The 14,777-nt window shown below is 31.2% G+C and overlaps 1 protein-coding gene across 1 annotated transcript; it reads right to left on the bottom strand.

The window, feature by feature from the left end:
* Positions 1-4,132: 4,132 nt before the first annotated feature.
* On the bottom strand, positions 4,133-13,881 carry LOC139484322 (uncharacterized). The gene is made up of 8 exons (XM_071268059.1): positions 13,353-13,881; positions 11,757-11,939; positions 10,857-10,949; positions 10,164-10,312; positions 6,871-7,521; positions 5,975-6,173; positions 5,501-5,623; positions 4,133-5,175 (listed from the first exon to the last, which is right to left on the bottom strand). The coding sequence occupies exons 1-8, from the start codon at positions 13,879-13,881 to the stop codon at positions 4,388-4,390; spliced, it is 2,715 nt and encodes a 904-aa protein (XP_071124160.1). The 3' UTR covers positions 4,133-4,387.
* Positions 13,882-14,777: the final 896 nt, after the last annotated feature.

The following is a 14,777-nucleotide window of genomic DNA, read 5'->3' as shown; positions in this document are numbered from 1 at the left end:
GGCCATATAAGAAAATTACGTGAACTTTAAAAAACCATAAATTTCGGCTTATTTTGTATAGATATATAGGGAAATTAGTCACCTTCTATGCTTCAAGTCATATTTTCATTAAAAAACAAATGATAGAAATTTGATATATTTTAGAGATGAAGTGCTGATACCATAAGCTTTAAAAAAACACGAAAAAAAATATAGGTCACCGTGCATATAAGAAAGAAAAATATCATTTTATTTCGGTTTCCATGGAAACTTTACTGATATTTCTTGAAAATATTCAATTAAGGGATAGTTACAGGCTCAAATGATGGAATTTTATTAATGTTTTATCAGTTATGTGAAGGTGCAAGAGTATAGACTTTAAAAAACACTAATAACAAACGGTTGCCATGGAAACAAATGAAACAATAACATTTAAGTTGGTAATTTTGTCCCTATATTAACATGTAAAATGAAAATACTCAATTGAAAATGCCGTTACATCAGGCCTGGAAGGATTTTTTTTAAGGAGTTCTAAAAAACAATAAAATTAATGAACTATCGAAGAAATATATCTGTATTAATGCTTTGTTAAGGGGGGTGGGGTGGGGGTCAGAGGGGTCCTGATTCCGAAATCCTGGGCTTAAAAACATGAAATCCCGAGGTCCCGAATTCAAAGAAATTTAAATCCTAAAATTCGAAAAAAAATCCCGGATCCCGAAAGGATCAATCCCGAAATTCTGAGTTTAAAAACACCCGATCCCAAAGTCGCGAAAAGGGTCATGCCCCCTGTTGTTTCTATGTAAACAAAAAAATATAAAAACCAGAAAACGCGATTCTATGAAATTTGATGATTTTCTGCATTAGATTTTTTTGGTTTAGTTGAAAAATTTATATATATCAGCTGCTTTATTTTTCGTATAAATTGTTATATTTCGGCCCTATATAACTGATTATGCCACATGGATTTGGCTCATTGTTGAATGCTAATTATGACCTTTATTGATAACCTCTATGAGAGTTGTCTATATGACAGGATTTTTTTCCTTTATTTGAATATACTTAGTTATCCGTAGGCCGTTGAGCTCAGGAAACTAAAAAACAAAGACTGACTTTTGTCACAGAGGTCTTGGGTTTGAGTCCATGGGGAGAAATCGATTTTGAATGTAGAATTGCTTACATGGTGGATAGTTGTCTCATTGGCAATCATTCCACAACTCCTTATTTTCACATTTTTCTGCAAGGTTCCCAATTCAGCATTGTGTAGAATCATGCTCTCTGGTTACATATTCTAATTGAAAATCATACCACATCTTATTATATATATACTGCACAATAATAGAAATGATGGTTCAAATTTAAATACAGGCTTCAGATGTATCAAATTGTTAAAATAAAACAAATTGACTATTTTGTTCGCCATAAATGAAAACAAATATGGGTATAAATACTAGTTTTTATGATTATGCGATCACAGATCAATTTTGTTATGTCGAACATTTACATTTAGATGCACTGGTATATTTCCAGGTATAGGTTCTATATCTATGTTGTATATTTGTGTTGCTTGGTTGCTGTCTCATCAAGCTATTCCAATATGTCCTGTAACTTATATTTCTAAGTGTAAATTACTGCACATATATTTGTGTGAAGGTTGAAAACTGACAGGTTGTGTTATATACAACCAGAGCAGACAAATTATGTATTATTTGGACTAAAGTGTTTTTTGTTGAGCCTGCGACTTTTGTGGCAGAAAGCATGCCATAGGGGTAGTGATCCAAAGACCGCAGCGGCATAAGATAACTTCTTAAAAGCTTTATATCTAAATTTTTAGAAGGTGGATACTTCATACTTTGTATATAGATACTCCAGTCTTCATGATTTTAAGTTTCCGTCTGTCCATTGTCCTTGACCTCATTTTCATGGTTCAGTGACTACTTGAAAAAAAGTTATGATATTTGTAATGTTAATTACTTTTATTGTGAGTAACTATATTTGGAATATGCGTAGCTTTGCAAGGTCCTCATGTCTGTCACATAGTTTTCACTTGACCTCGACCTCATTTCATGGATCTGTGAACAAGGTTAAGTTTTATTGGTCAAGTCCATATCTCAGATACATTATCAAATAGGTCTAGTACTATTTCCGGTCTATGGAAAAACTGTAAGGTGTACATGAATAAATGAAAGGTGTTATCTGACCTTGACCTCAATTTCATGGTTCAATGGTTATAGTTCAGTTTTTGTGTTTTGGTCTGGGTTTTTTTATACTGCAATAGATTAACTATATTTGTTGTATGGAATGTTTGTAATATGTACTGTCATTCTCACAGGTTGTATTTGACCTTGGCCTCATTTTCATGTTTCATTGCTGAGTGTTAAGTTTTTGTGTTTTTTGGTCTGTTTTTTCTTAAACAGTAAAGCAATAGGTCAACTTTATTTGTTGTATGAAGGATTTTAAGCTGTACATGTATGCCTGGTGGGATTCATCTGACCTTGACTTGTGTGTCTGCACTCTTGTTTTAAAGAATTAAGAAAATATAGAATAAGGCAAAAAGAATGATAATTTCTTTTTTATTGTCAGTACTATAAACACAGGTGTAGTCCAACACAAATATGACCAAGTAGACAACAGACTGTTAGTACTCAATGTTATAACTACAAACATAAAAATGAAAAATGTATATGGTTCTGTAGCATTTTTTATGAATTAAACATTATAAAAATGCTACAAGTAAGTTGTCAATGTTGGATAAAGCATGTAAATGTCATATTACATTAAAAAATTTACCAAGCCCAAACAAAAAGACTAGTAGCTGAAAAATTAAACACCTGCATATAATTCCAATTTACAGGAGAAAGAACTGACAATGATGATTCAATGTATTAACAGTTAAAGTTGGAATAAGTTATTTCTTAAAAGGTCGTGTGAGAATTAAATTTGTTTTAATTATCCTGTACCGAGACTGAAAGTCACTGTATGTAGTGCTATTATATTCTTTATCATTTATAACCAAAAAAAAAATCCTTAAAAATTCATGTTTGTGTATAGAATAAACAAAATTATCTATTTATGTACCAGTATACATTTTCTCCAGCCAGTTAAATATTTTAAACAGCATCAAATACATGTTATAGAAATCTACTTAACACATTTCACAATATTTTAAAAATAAGTTTTATAATCATTTTAACAATACAGACCTGGACATATATAGGCCAAATGAAATAATTGATATCAACATTCTACAATGCCAATGGACAGGCAATTAATTACAGGCAAAATTAGATAAAAATATTATATACACAGTCTTATATAACTATCCATAGTACATATATTGTCCTATATATAACCAAATAATTGATGTAGGCCAAGCAAAAGAATTATCTCATATCCACTGTCTTATATCATCATATCTGCCTCGTCATGCAAGTATTTAGTATTTATGACTGATGTAGGCAAAGTAAAAAAAACTCGACATACACTTTTTTTTTATCAATCTTCTCTAACATTGTGTTACATAAACAAATAACTAAGAGAAAAAAAAAATCATATCTAATCTGTCTTTTATCATCATCATCTCTTAGTAATGCAGTCCAATTAAAAAAAATTCATATCCCCTGTCTTATAAAATCATATCGAACATTGTCATACATGTACTAATATTTGATGTAGGCCAAGTAAAAAAACTTCACATATGCATTCATTCATTGTCATATCTAACATTATGATACATATACTAATATTTGATGTAGGCCAAGTAAAAAACTCCACATATGCATTCATTCATTGTCATATCTTAACATTATGATACATTTACTAATATTTGATGTAGGCCAAGTAAAAAACTCCACATATGCATTCATTCATTGTCATATCTTACATTATGATACATGTACTAATATTTGATGTAGGCCAAGTAAAAAACTCCACATATGCATTCATTCATTGTCATATCTAACATTATGATACATGTACTAATATTTGATGTAGGCCAAGTAAAAAACTCCACATATGCATTCATTCATTGTCATATCTAACATTATGATACATGTACTAATATTTGATGTAGGCCAAGTAAAAAACTTCACATATGCATTCATTCATTGTCATATCTAACATTATGATACATGTAGTAATATTTGATTTAGGCCAAGTAAAAAACTCCACATATGCATTCATTCATTGTCATATCTAACATTATGATACATGTAGTAATATTTGATGTAGGCCAAGTAAACAACCCCACATATGCATTCATTCATTGTCATATCTAACATTATGATACATGTACTAATATTTGATGTAGGCCAAGTAAAGAATTCTACATTCAAATTCATACATTGTTATATCAAAAATTCTCATTTACATGTATGTCTGTACTAAAAGTTGATGTAGGCCAAGTAAAAATTCATTGTTTTTCAAAGTAATCAAATATTCTTTGTAATATTTTCTTGTTTTTTGTCACTCTGACATCTCCTGTTTTAACTGACTTTTCTGACAGTAATGCTATTAGCCCCATTTTACCACCTCTATCTATAGACATTTTCAAATGGCATAATTTCAGATTTGATTTAGCTGCTTTCAGTGCCATAGCTTTTGAAATTACTTTTTCCTTTATTACTTTGGAATATGTTTTCAAATTGCACAACTGCAAGTGGTACTGGTCAGGATAGTTTGGTGAAAAAGCTAAATCATCAAGGTAATTTGAAATATTTCCCTTGTCAGTTATTAGTTTAAGCAATAATCTTGCATCATGGACAGCATTATGTGACTCATACTCTTGTCCTAGTAAGTTATTAACTAAAAAAGACTGACTGTATGATGCTAAACCAGGAACAACCTGTTTAAACAAATTCAAAGAATCTATAAAACAAGATATTTGGGAAGAAAAATCATTCCACATATTTAGAGAGCACAATGTATTAAATAAAACATGGCAATCAAATCTCTTAATGTTATGTCCTATTAATATAGGTTTGTCTTTAAATTCGGATATATAACTTAAAAAGTCAGTCAATCCTTCATGGGGTAGTTTGTACGGAACCAATGAACCATTGTGATACATCTTATTACCAACTACAGTTAATCCAGTAATTCTAGAGGCTTCTGCTGATATAGGCTGGTTAGGGAAAATATAACGACTGAATATTCTGTCTACATTGCAAGCTGCAATTTGAGTAATATCTGAATATCTACCTGAAAAAAAAAAAATTAGAATAAGAAACAGTTTTTAATTTCAGATTTTCTTTTAAAGCATTAAAATTCATTCATCATAAGTTATAAAACTGCAATATTAAGTTATGAATATATAATCAAATGTAAGAAGTTCTAGTTCTACGTTGAAAAACCTATTTACTCAAAACTATATTTTAAAATGACTGATTTTCATTAAAAGGTAATCTTGACATATCATTTAACAAAACAATGTTGACCTACATATAAGCATAAAGAATGCATATGACTAATGAGAATATCTCCTTTTAGTCAGGCCAGTGATATGATTTCTGGGCTTTCTACTTACTGAGACCAGTCGTCTCCAAATCAAAAACCACTAATGGTGCATCAGTAGTTACAACTTGGTGGCTATCATCTGGCATATCTGGTATATTTTCTATGTCTTCTTTCTTCTGATCAATCTGTAAACCTAAATTTTAAAAGCAAATTTCATACTATAAAGGTATATTGATTTTAAAAGAATCAGATTTTTTTCAAAATGCTTCTTTCTTCATACTCTTATCACCAGAATGTTAGGTATGTATTTCACATGTGGCATGCAAATGACCCTGTAGTTAAATGTTTTCATATCTTTCAGGTCAAGGCCTTTCATAGCAGACTGTAATGTTTGAGTTTTTCTCATTGTTGAAGGTCATAGATTGTTAATAATTGCCTATATCAACATGGCTTTAACTTTGGTTGATAGTTGTCACCTTGGTGCAAATAAAAAAATGTAAATATTCCAACATTTTTATATGTGTTGAAATCTTTCTTAAATTACCGATTGAACTTTGGTATGTTGTTCCTTCCTTCGTTTCAGACAATACTGTTCTTTTAGCTCTTTTCTTTTTCAAAAATATTCTCTTCTTCTTCCATTCCTTACTTTGGGTCTTTGCTTTCTTCTTCGATCTCTGCAGGTTAAGCTTTGAACCCCTTCGTATTGTCTCATTTCCTGGTGATAGTCCTATAGATGTATTTAACTGAAATTAAAGAAAGGTAATCCATACTCACATCATATATATGTGTCAATATAAGTACAAGACACCAAACAGAATATTTTGTTTCTTGTCCATATGATTACTTTATACTACTTACAAAATTATTATATAGTGTATACATGAATACGGTTTAGATAATGTGCACATTATAAAGCATCATATGATGGGCTGACTGCTTATAATGTTGTGTGAACTATATTGGTAATTAATTTTAATGATGCCTTAGCTGTACTTGATATGGCTTTTTTTTCTAAACTTGATATTTGAAAAAGTTCTGTAATTTGTATAGATCTTGACAAATTTTATCATTATTCAGAAAAAATAATTATTGTATGGAGATATTTAGGTTCAGTTGACAATTTCAGTCCAGCCAACAAATCTGTGTGGATCTTGTTAATTATGTTTATTTGTTGAAAAAGTAAGTATTTCAAGGGCAATAACTTTTATAATTGAAAATTCCTCCATTTTAACATAATTTAAGATAATATTGGTTGAACTATTTTTATTAACCAAAGGTACTCTCTATCAACTTTAATTTAGGTTTAGTTTCCTCAAAGATGATGAAAAGGGTTAAGATGAAAAAAAATTAAAGGCATCAACTCCTGTAAGAAGATATCTTCAAATGAAGGTCATGTGTGCTAGAACTAAATGTAATACAGGATTTAAATAATTCTATTACCTCTGAAATGTAATGATATCCCTCGTTCTTTTGCAGTACAGCAGAGCTGACTCTGTAGTTAAGGCTGGAAGATGAGGAAAAATGCTTAGTTTTTGGAGCTTTTAAAGCTATTATATTGTTAACGCTCTCATTTGCCTGTGAAGACCCTAATTGGGATAATTTGTCCGACTGTGGTACCATCTGCTGTATAAATAGCTTTTCTAGGTCTGATTTAAGTGATGCGGAAGATAAATCTTTTCCATAAGGAAGGTTTGAGTGGACATAGTTGTGTTTGTTTTTCAAATATCCACACCAATTTTCTGTGCAGTATTGGTGGTCACCATACATATGGTTGACTGTGGCATGAAAACCTTTTTCAATTCCTTCAGGATTACCAATATTCTGTTCCAATACATATGACACATTCTTAACTATTGATTCTGCAACCATCCCTGACAACTCTCTATGCTTTGACTTTAAATCATTTACTTTTTTTATTATATTGTGTTTTATATGGTTTTTGTCACTGATTTTGACCATTGAGGAACTTGGCATTAATACTTTTGCCCTGTCAAAGCCAGTAGAGTCGTCATCACCTACAACCTGTGAAATTACTATGTCTTTGTCATCCAGTCCTTTTAGCATTTCTACCACCATATCTGGCTCCATACCCTAAGAAAAAAATTGCAAGAAGGTATACCAGAAATTGTCTCTCTTGTATATATTTATTCAAACAAGAGAAAACAACCTATGGACAAGTAATATGAAGAAATGTATCCATAATCTGGGTTTCTTATGTTTAAAATCTTTTAATGTACCTATTACATCTATGTTTGCCCAAATAAAACAAATTCATGACCAAATTTTTCAAGAACAGAATTCATATATTACAGAATCATCAAAATCATCATTTTTTTCAAAATTTTTGTTTTTCAAATAAACGGGCAAACTATGTTGACCAATTGAATATGTTGAAAGATAGGGCACCTTTTGCAAAACTATAAGGCTAAGTGCAAACCAGATGCTCCGCAGGGCGCAGCTTTATACGACCGCAGAGGTTGAACCCTGAACGGTTGGGGCAAGTATGGACACAACATCCAAGCTGGATTCAGCTCTAAATTTGGATTGTGATTAAATAATTGACACAGCATAGGTTTCGGACACAGAATGAATGTGGTCTAATAAACTTAAAATATTTTTTTTGCCTTTGAGCAATTCACTATGCTGTTGAATATAAATCCTCTCAAAAAAATGTTTTTATTTATGAAATCTGAAATGAGAAAAAAATTTAACCCCCCCTTTTTTTCACATCCCCCTTTCCCTTTTTCCAAAACTGATCTCAATTCAAATTTCTGTGCAATTGAAGATTTCTTGCTATTGCGCAATACTGTGCAATTGAAAATTTCTTGCTATTGCACAATACTGTGCAATTGAAGATTCTTGCTATTGCTGAATACTGTGCAATTGAAAATTTCTTGCTATTGCACAATACTTAATATAATAATTTTGGATCCTGATTTGAACCAACTTGAAAACTGGGCCCATAATCAAATATAAGTACATGTTTAGATTCAGCATATCAAAAAAGCCCAAGAATTCAATTTTTGTTAAAATCAAACTTAGTTTAATTTTGGACCCTTTGGACTTTAATGTAGACCAATTTGAAAATGGGACTAAAAATTAAGAATCTACATACACAGTTAAATTTGGCATATCAAAGAACCCCAATTATTCAATTTTTGATGAAATCAAGCAAAGTTTAATTTTGGACCCTGATTTGGACCAACTTGAAAACTGGGCCAATAATCAAAAATCTAAGTACATTTTTATATTCAGTATATCAAAGAACTCCAAGGATTCAATTTTTGTTAAAATCAAACTTAGTTTAATTTTGGACCCTTTGGACCTTAATGTAGACCAATTTGAAAACAGGACCAAAAATTAAGAATTTACATACACAGTTAGATTCTGCATACCAAAGAAAACCCAATTATTCAATTTTTGATGAAATCAAACAAAGTTCAATTTTGGACCCTTTGGGCCCCTTATTCCTAAACTTTTGGGACCAAAACTCCAAAAATCAAACCAAACCTTGTGTTTAAATTTCATAGATTTCTATTCACTTATACTAAAGTTATGGTGCGAAAACCAAGAATAATGCTTACTTGGGCCCCTTTTTGGCCCCTAATTCCTAAACTGTTCAGACCTCAACTCCCAAAATCAATCCCAACCTTCCTTTTGTGGTCATAAACTTTGTGTTTAAATTTCATTGATTTCTATTTACTTATACTTAAGTTATTGTGCGAAAACCAAGAATAATGCTTATTTTGGCCCTTTTTTGGCCCATAATTTCTAACTGTTTGAACTAAAACTACCAAAATCAATCCCAACCTTCCTTTTGTGGTCATAAACCTTGTGTCAAAATTTTATAGATTTCTATTCACTTAAACTAAAGTTATAGTGTGAAAACCAAGAAAATGCTTATTTGGGCCCTTTTTGGTCCCTAATTCCTAAAATGTTGGGACCAAAACTCCCAGAATCAATCCCAACCTTCCTTTTGTGCTCATAAACCTTGTGTTAAAATTTCATAGATTTCTATTCACTTTTACTAAAGTAAGAGTGCGAAAACTAAAAGTATTCGGACGACGACGACGCAAACGTGATACCAATATACGACCAAAAAATTTCAATTTTTGCTGTCGTATAAAAATCTTGAAATTGAAAGAGGTAGATACATGAAAGTTAACAGAGAAGAAAGATTGTGCAAATTTCATGGTTAAAAAAGTGCCCAATGATATGCTACATGTATGTAGTATTGTTTAATTGCTGCATCATTACTATTTGTATACTAGTTGTATGGGCTGTTGCCAATTATTGTAATTGAGTTTGTGCCAATAAAATATTTGTATATATTTATTGGTATAATTAACTAGGGAAAATTAAAAGTGAGTTATCTCCCTTTGAACAGAATTCTATTTTAAATAATTAATAAGTATTTCATCAAAAATTCAATTATTATGAAAGGGCTTTAACTGAACAAGGAGAAAAGCTAAAATCAGGAAAATAAAATTTGACCTTTATTCTTAAGCTCTATGAAACTTACAACTTCTATAAAAAGATGACAATCCCTATATATATATAATTCAAAATACACATCTGAGCTTGTGAATGACAGTACTTCTAATTTTGATGTGTACAATGTCTGTATTTTTTATAATTTATTTCAAAGTCATAATTTTGCAATTCTTCTGAAAACTTAATTCTGAACATCAGTGTTATATAATGATATTTGTTTTGTATTTTTGGGAGACTACCTTAGCAGATCCACTCCAATTTTTTCTACATTGATGTATCCTTGGAATCATCTCCTTCGATTTGGCCTTTTCACATATTTTACAGGAGGAAATTCTTAACCGATGATCCACCACTTTTCCTGTTTTCGTCCCTATCAAAGTTGAAACACCTGTAAATAGTTAAAAAAAAATCTCCATGTGTATAAACTTATTTTTGTAAACAGGGAAGTCGTTGTTAGAACAACAGTAATCCCTCTTTGTCATAAATGCAAACCAATGTAATGTTATCGCAACCAAGTCAAGGTTCATTTATGTGATTCAGAATTAAGTGTACTTTCATTTTCACTCAACTAGTATGGATAATGGTTAGAAGACCAGCTAAATCCCTATCTGCTGTGTTGAAAAATTATATAGGTGGCCTTGGGCTGTATTTGCTCTTTAGTCCTGTTGTTGTCTACATGATGCTTTTCCCATTTTAAATCTCAATTTTATGTTCGACAAACAAAATTTTGTCTATGAAATTTCCTATGGACACATATTTTTTAAATTATATATTAATTAGCTAAGTTATTGATAATTATGAAATCCAAAATCCAGGTCAGTGGAATATTTATAGATGTAGAATCTCAATTGACTTCATTTTGTACATAATTCAATAGAAATAGTTTATGAGTATTTGTACAAGGAGGATATTACTTGTCAAACCATATATACCTGACAAACTATTGTAGGATCTACCAGAACCTTTCTTCTGCCAGCATGTGTCGGTTGATACAGATATACCTGTTTGTGTGTCACCATTTTCCTCTGCACGAAAATACATATATTGAAATCATGATAATTAAGAGAGAAAGTTTTTTTTTTCCTATAGCTAAGATATATAGTGGTTATATGATCACTGTTTGTACTATAGTATAATTAACAGTCACTTCCAAATTAGACAACTAACATGACTATGAGAATAACAGTACCGTAGTAAAAGATAAATAAATATTTATTAAAGAATTTTGTGAACAATAATATGAAAGGTTTTAAATAATGTACTGCTGAAATAGAAAATAATGAAATTAAAGTAGCAATATTTTATAACACTTAACTCATAAAAATAGTAAAATTTCTGAACCATGTCATGACTGAAGGAATATGGACAATAATATTCAATAATAGTTTAGAAATATGATATGGCAATAATAATTCTACTGCATACTAAATATCATAGACCTACAATTAAGGGTTCCCTGTAAAATGAACTTTAATATGTAAGATATGCAAAAGTTTCAAAGTCAACGGACCATGCCCAAACACTCTCCATGGAAAAAAAATGTAAAGGCTTCTTAATCATGTGAATAATTAAATTTAAACACTGGTTAACGTTCCATTTTGAAAAATCTAATGACCTTTGTCTGAATTCACTTCAAAGTCTGTATAAGATGTAAAAATGCTGAAGTTCCTTTTTTTTTTTTTCATCAATTTTCATATTAAAATTATAATACATATAGGTGAACTTTTTTAAGTATTCAATTTTAAATTCAAGTAAATCTTAAAATAAGTAACAATTCAACACAGATGTCCAGTTTAACAGAAGCTTGTATCTGGCTAATTTAAATGTTAAACCTGTAAATGACTGGTTTATTTCTTCTTGTAAGTATCTTTCCTCAGATATTTCTGCTTGTGCTTCTATAGCAGCTCCAGTTTCATTTTCTCTCTCTTTTAATGCCTTGAAATCTATGCTATGTATGTTGAGTACAGACAAAAAGTTGCTCAACTGTGTTCCTCCGATGCCGGAATGTATCATACCTGGATATTTTGAAATATATAATGAATTACATGTATCATGATTATGAGAACTTTATATGTAATCGACACATTTCAACTTTTAGTTGCACTTAAAAAACATAAACCCACTTTTTTCATTCATATTAAATTCAGCATAGTGAACATGTATGTATTTGCCTGCCCCAAGTCAGAAGCCTGTAATTCAATCATTATTGTTTTTTTTATGTGTTACATATTTGTTTTTCGTTCATTTTTGAAATAAATAAGGCTGTTACTTTTATCGTTTGAATTGTTTTACATTGACATTTCAGGGCCTTTATAGCTGACTATGCAGTATAGGCTTTGCTCATTGTTGAAGGCTGTACAGTTACCTGTAATTGTTAATATCTGTGTCATTTTGGTCTCTTGTGGAGAGTTGTCTTATTGGCAATCATACCACATCTTTTTTTTTATATTCAAACATACCCATGAAATTATGGCATATAATACACATGTATAAAAAAAATTGGGATCTCTTAGACATTAGGATGTATATTGAATCCATGAAGAATCATCACACTGGCAAACCGCCCCATTTTTTTAACTTGCACCACTTTCTGAATTGACCAAATTAGATTTACCAAATGGCCTCACTTGTGAAAAAGAATTGAAAATGGTTTGTTTAACTTGCACCATTTATGAAAAGGGTAAAAATCACTCTGAAATAAGGTCTGTCAACTCGCCCCACTTGTGAGAAATAGATTAATCCTGATGAATTAAGTATTGTCAACTCGCCCTACTTGATTAAAAAGATGCAATCCTGTTGTATATTTATCATGTTCCCATCCCACTAGTTAATAAAATTAATATCTATGAAAACATTAGATAAATAAATATTGACTCTGTCATGTCTGTGGTTAAAGTTTGTATTTGTATTTTATATTTGTATAATATAATGTTACTTATATATGGACGTAGCTGGTCTTCCAGTAAACATGGTAAATATTACATGCAATCTGCAGTAAACGTTCCTCAACTTCATAAATTAGGCGAGATACTGGGTTCTGTGAAGGGATGTCATCATTGCTCAACATACCACATCTTCTTATATTTAATTTGTAGTTCTTTTCTTTTTGTTGAAATAAAGCATAAAGAAGTGACTATCAGTATTTATTTGACTTGAATGCCAACAAAAGTTGGAGAGTTAGCAGCCATCATCACATGAAAATTATATACATCATGTACATCTAGCATTTGCCTTTTTCATTAAGTTGGACAAGTTGGCCGAAGGAACATTGACATGATTGACAGGATTTAAGTTAACACGTTTCACAAGTGGGACGATTTGTTCTGCTCAATGAATATCATTACAATTAAAACCTGGTAACGGGAACTGATGTCCCTTGGCCTTACTGTTATAAACATAAAATTAAACATTTTTAAATGCATGTTAACCTGTAGCTATTTTAGTGTTGACATCAAATACACCTATGCCTCTCTTGTTTTCACCAGGGTAATGCGTCTTCCCTAATTTAATTTTGTTTAAACGACCACATATTGGTCTATGGCAGACAATATACAAAATTCCTGAAACGCCATAGCATCTAACACCCCTGGCATCGTGCAAATGAAGGGGTTTGTTACACCCGATACAGCTTTTCAGCTGACTAGCCAAATACTCTAATTCACACAGGAATCTACAATGGTCTAGGGGGACAAGATCAGATGGAATATATTCATTAAATAAATCATCTCTGTCATGTTCGTGATAGCTTTTGTTGGTTTCAGGAGAATATTTGGTTAATGTAGATGATGTTTGCAGTGATGATGAAATAAAATAAGGGTGGTCTTCTAAAACTATGTCTGAGACAGAGAACTTCTTTGGTTGTGTTTTAACTTTTCGTCTACTTTCAATAAAGTTATGTATTCTTTCTACAGGTTTCTTAGTTGAAAAGCGCCCTTTAACACTCCTAATGGTAGGCATTTCTAGGAGGCAGACGACATATAAAGATATTACGATAGTCGCATTAAACATGAAATTATACCTTTTTCTTCTTCTGTCGACGGATCAACACGACTGTTTGAGGATTCGTTCTGTGTATGTGATTTATGTGAAACTGCCTCATAGTACACCAAAATGCTGCTCATGTTCTATATTTTCTGAGCAGCAAGTTAGTTATTGTAAAAAGCAGTTCACCGTTGAGCAATGTAAACATCTCCACGTCTTTTGTTGTGTCCATTTTTGCATTTCCGTGCATGCCGGAAGTGATCACTGCCAAATGTTATTATAAAAAGATGTGTATTTGAATTTTTTTCAATAAAAAAAGTGAACCCGATTAATTGAAGGACATAATGAAGAGAATTATGTTTTATTTTCATCTTGGTACAAAGTATTTCATTTACGACAACAGATCGAATGTCGATATCAGATGCGCAACTTCTTGCGCAGAAGGCGCGAAAATTTAAACTCCAATACCACCTTAAAACTGTTAAATGTAATTAAATGTACTGATTGCACAAAAAATTAGTTGTAAAGATTAAAAACATTTTTTTTAAAGTGGCTGGGACAAGAAATCTCATTTTTATTGAAAGACGCCCATATTCATTTATATTTGAGCATAGTTTCAAGGGGGTAGGAGGGGTTCTGATCCCGGGCTTAAAAACACGAAATCCCAAGGTCCCGAATTTAAATAAATTTTATTCCCGAAATCCCTAGCTTAAAAACACCCAATCCCGAATAAGGTCCTATCCCCCCTCTTTCAATATCGATGTGCCTCAGTCTTAGCGGTCTTGTGAAAAAGTAAAGGAAAGATGGTATCATTTAAATGATGATATATATTTGTTTCAGAATTAATTTAGGAATATAGTCAATGTTATCTG

Source organism: Mytilus edulis, chromosome 8, assembly GCF_963676685.1.
Source record: "Mytilus edulis chromosome 8, xbMytEdul2.2, whole genome shotgun sequence".
Taxonomy (NCBI): domain Eukaryota; kingdom Metazoa; phylum Mollusca; class Bivalvia; order Mytilida; family Mytilidae; genus Mytilus; species Mytilus edulis.
Note: the sequence above shows the minus strand (reverse complement) of the source record. Positions and strands in the feature narration are given on the sequence as shown.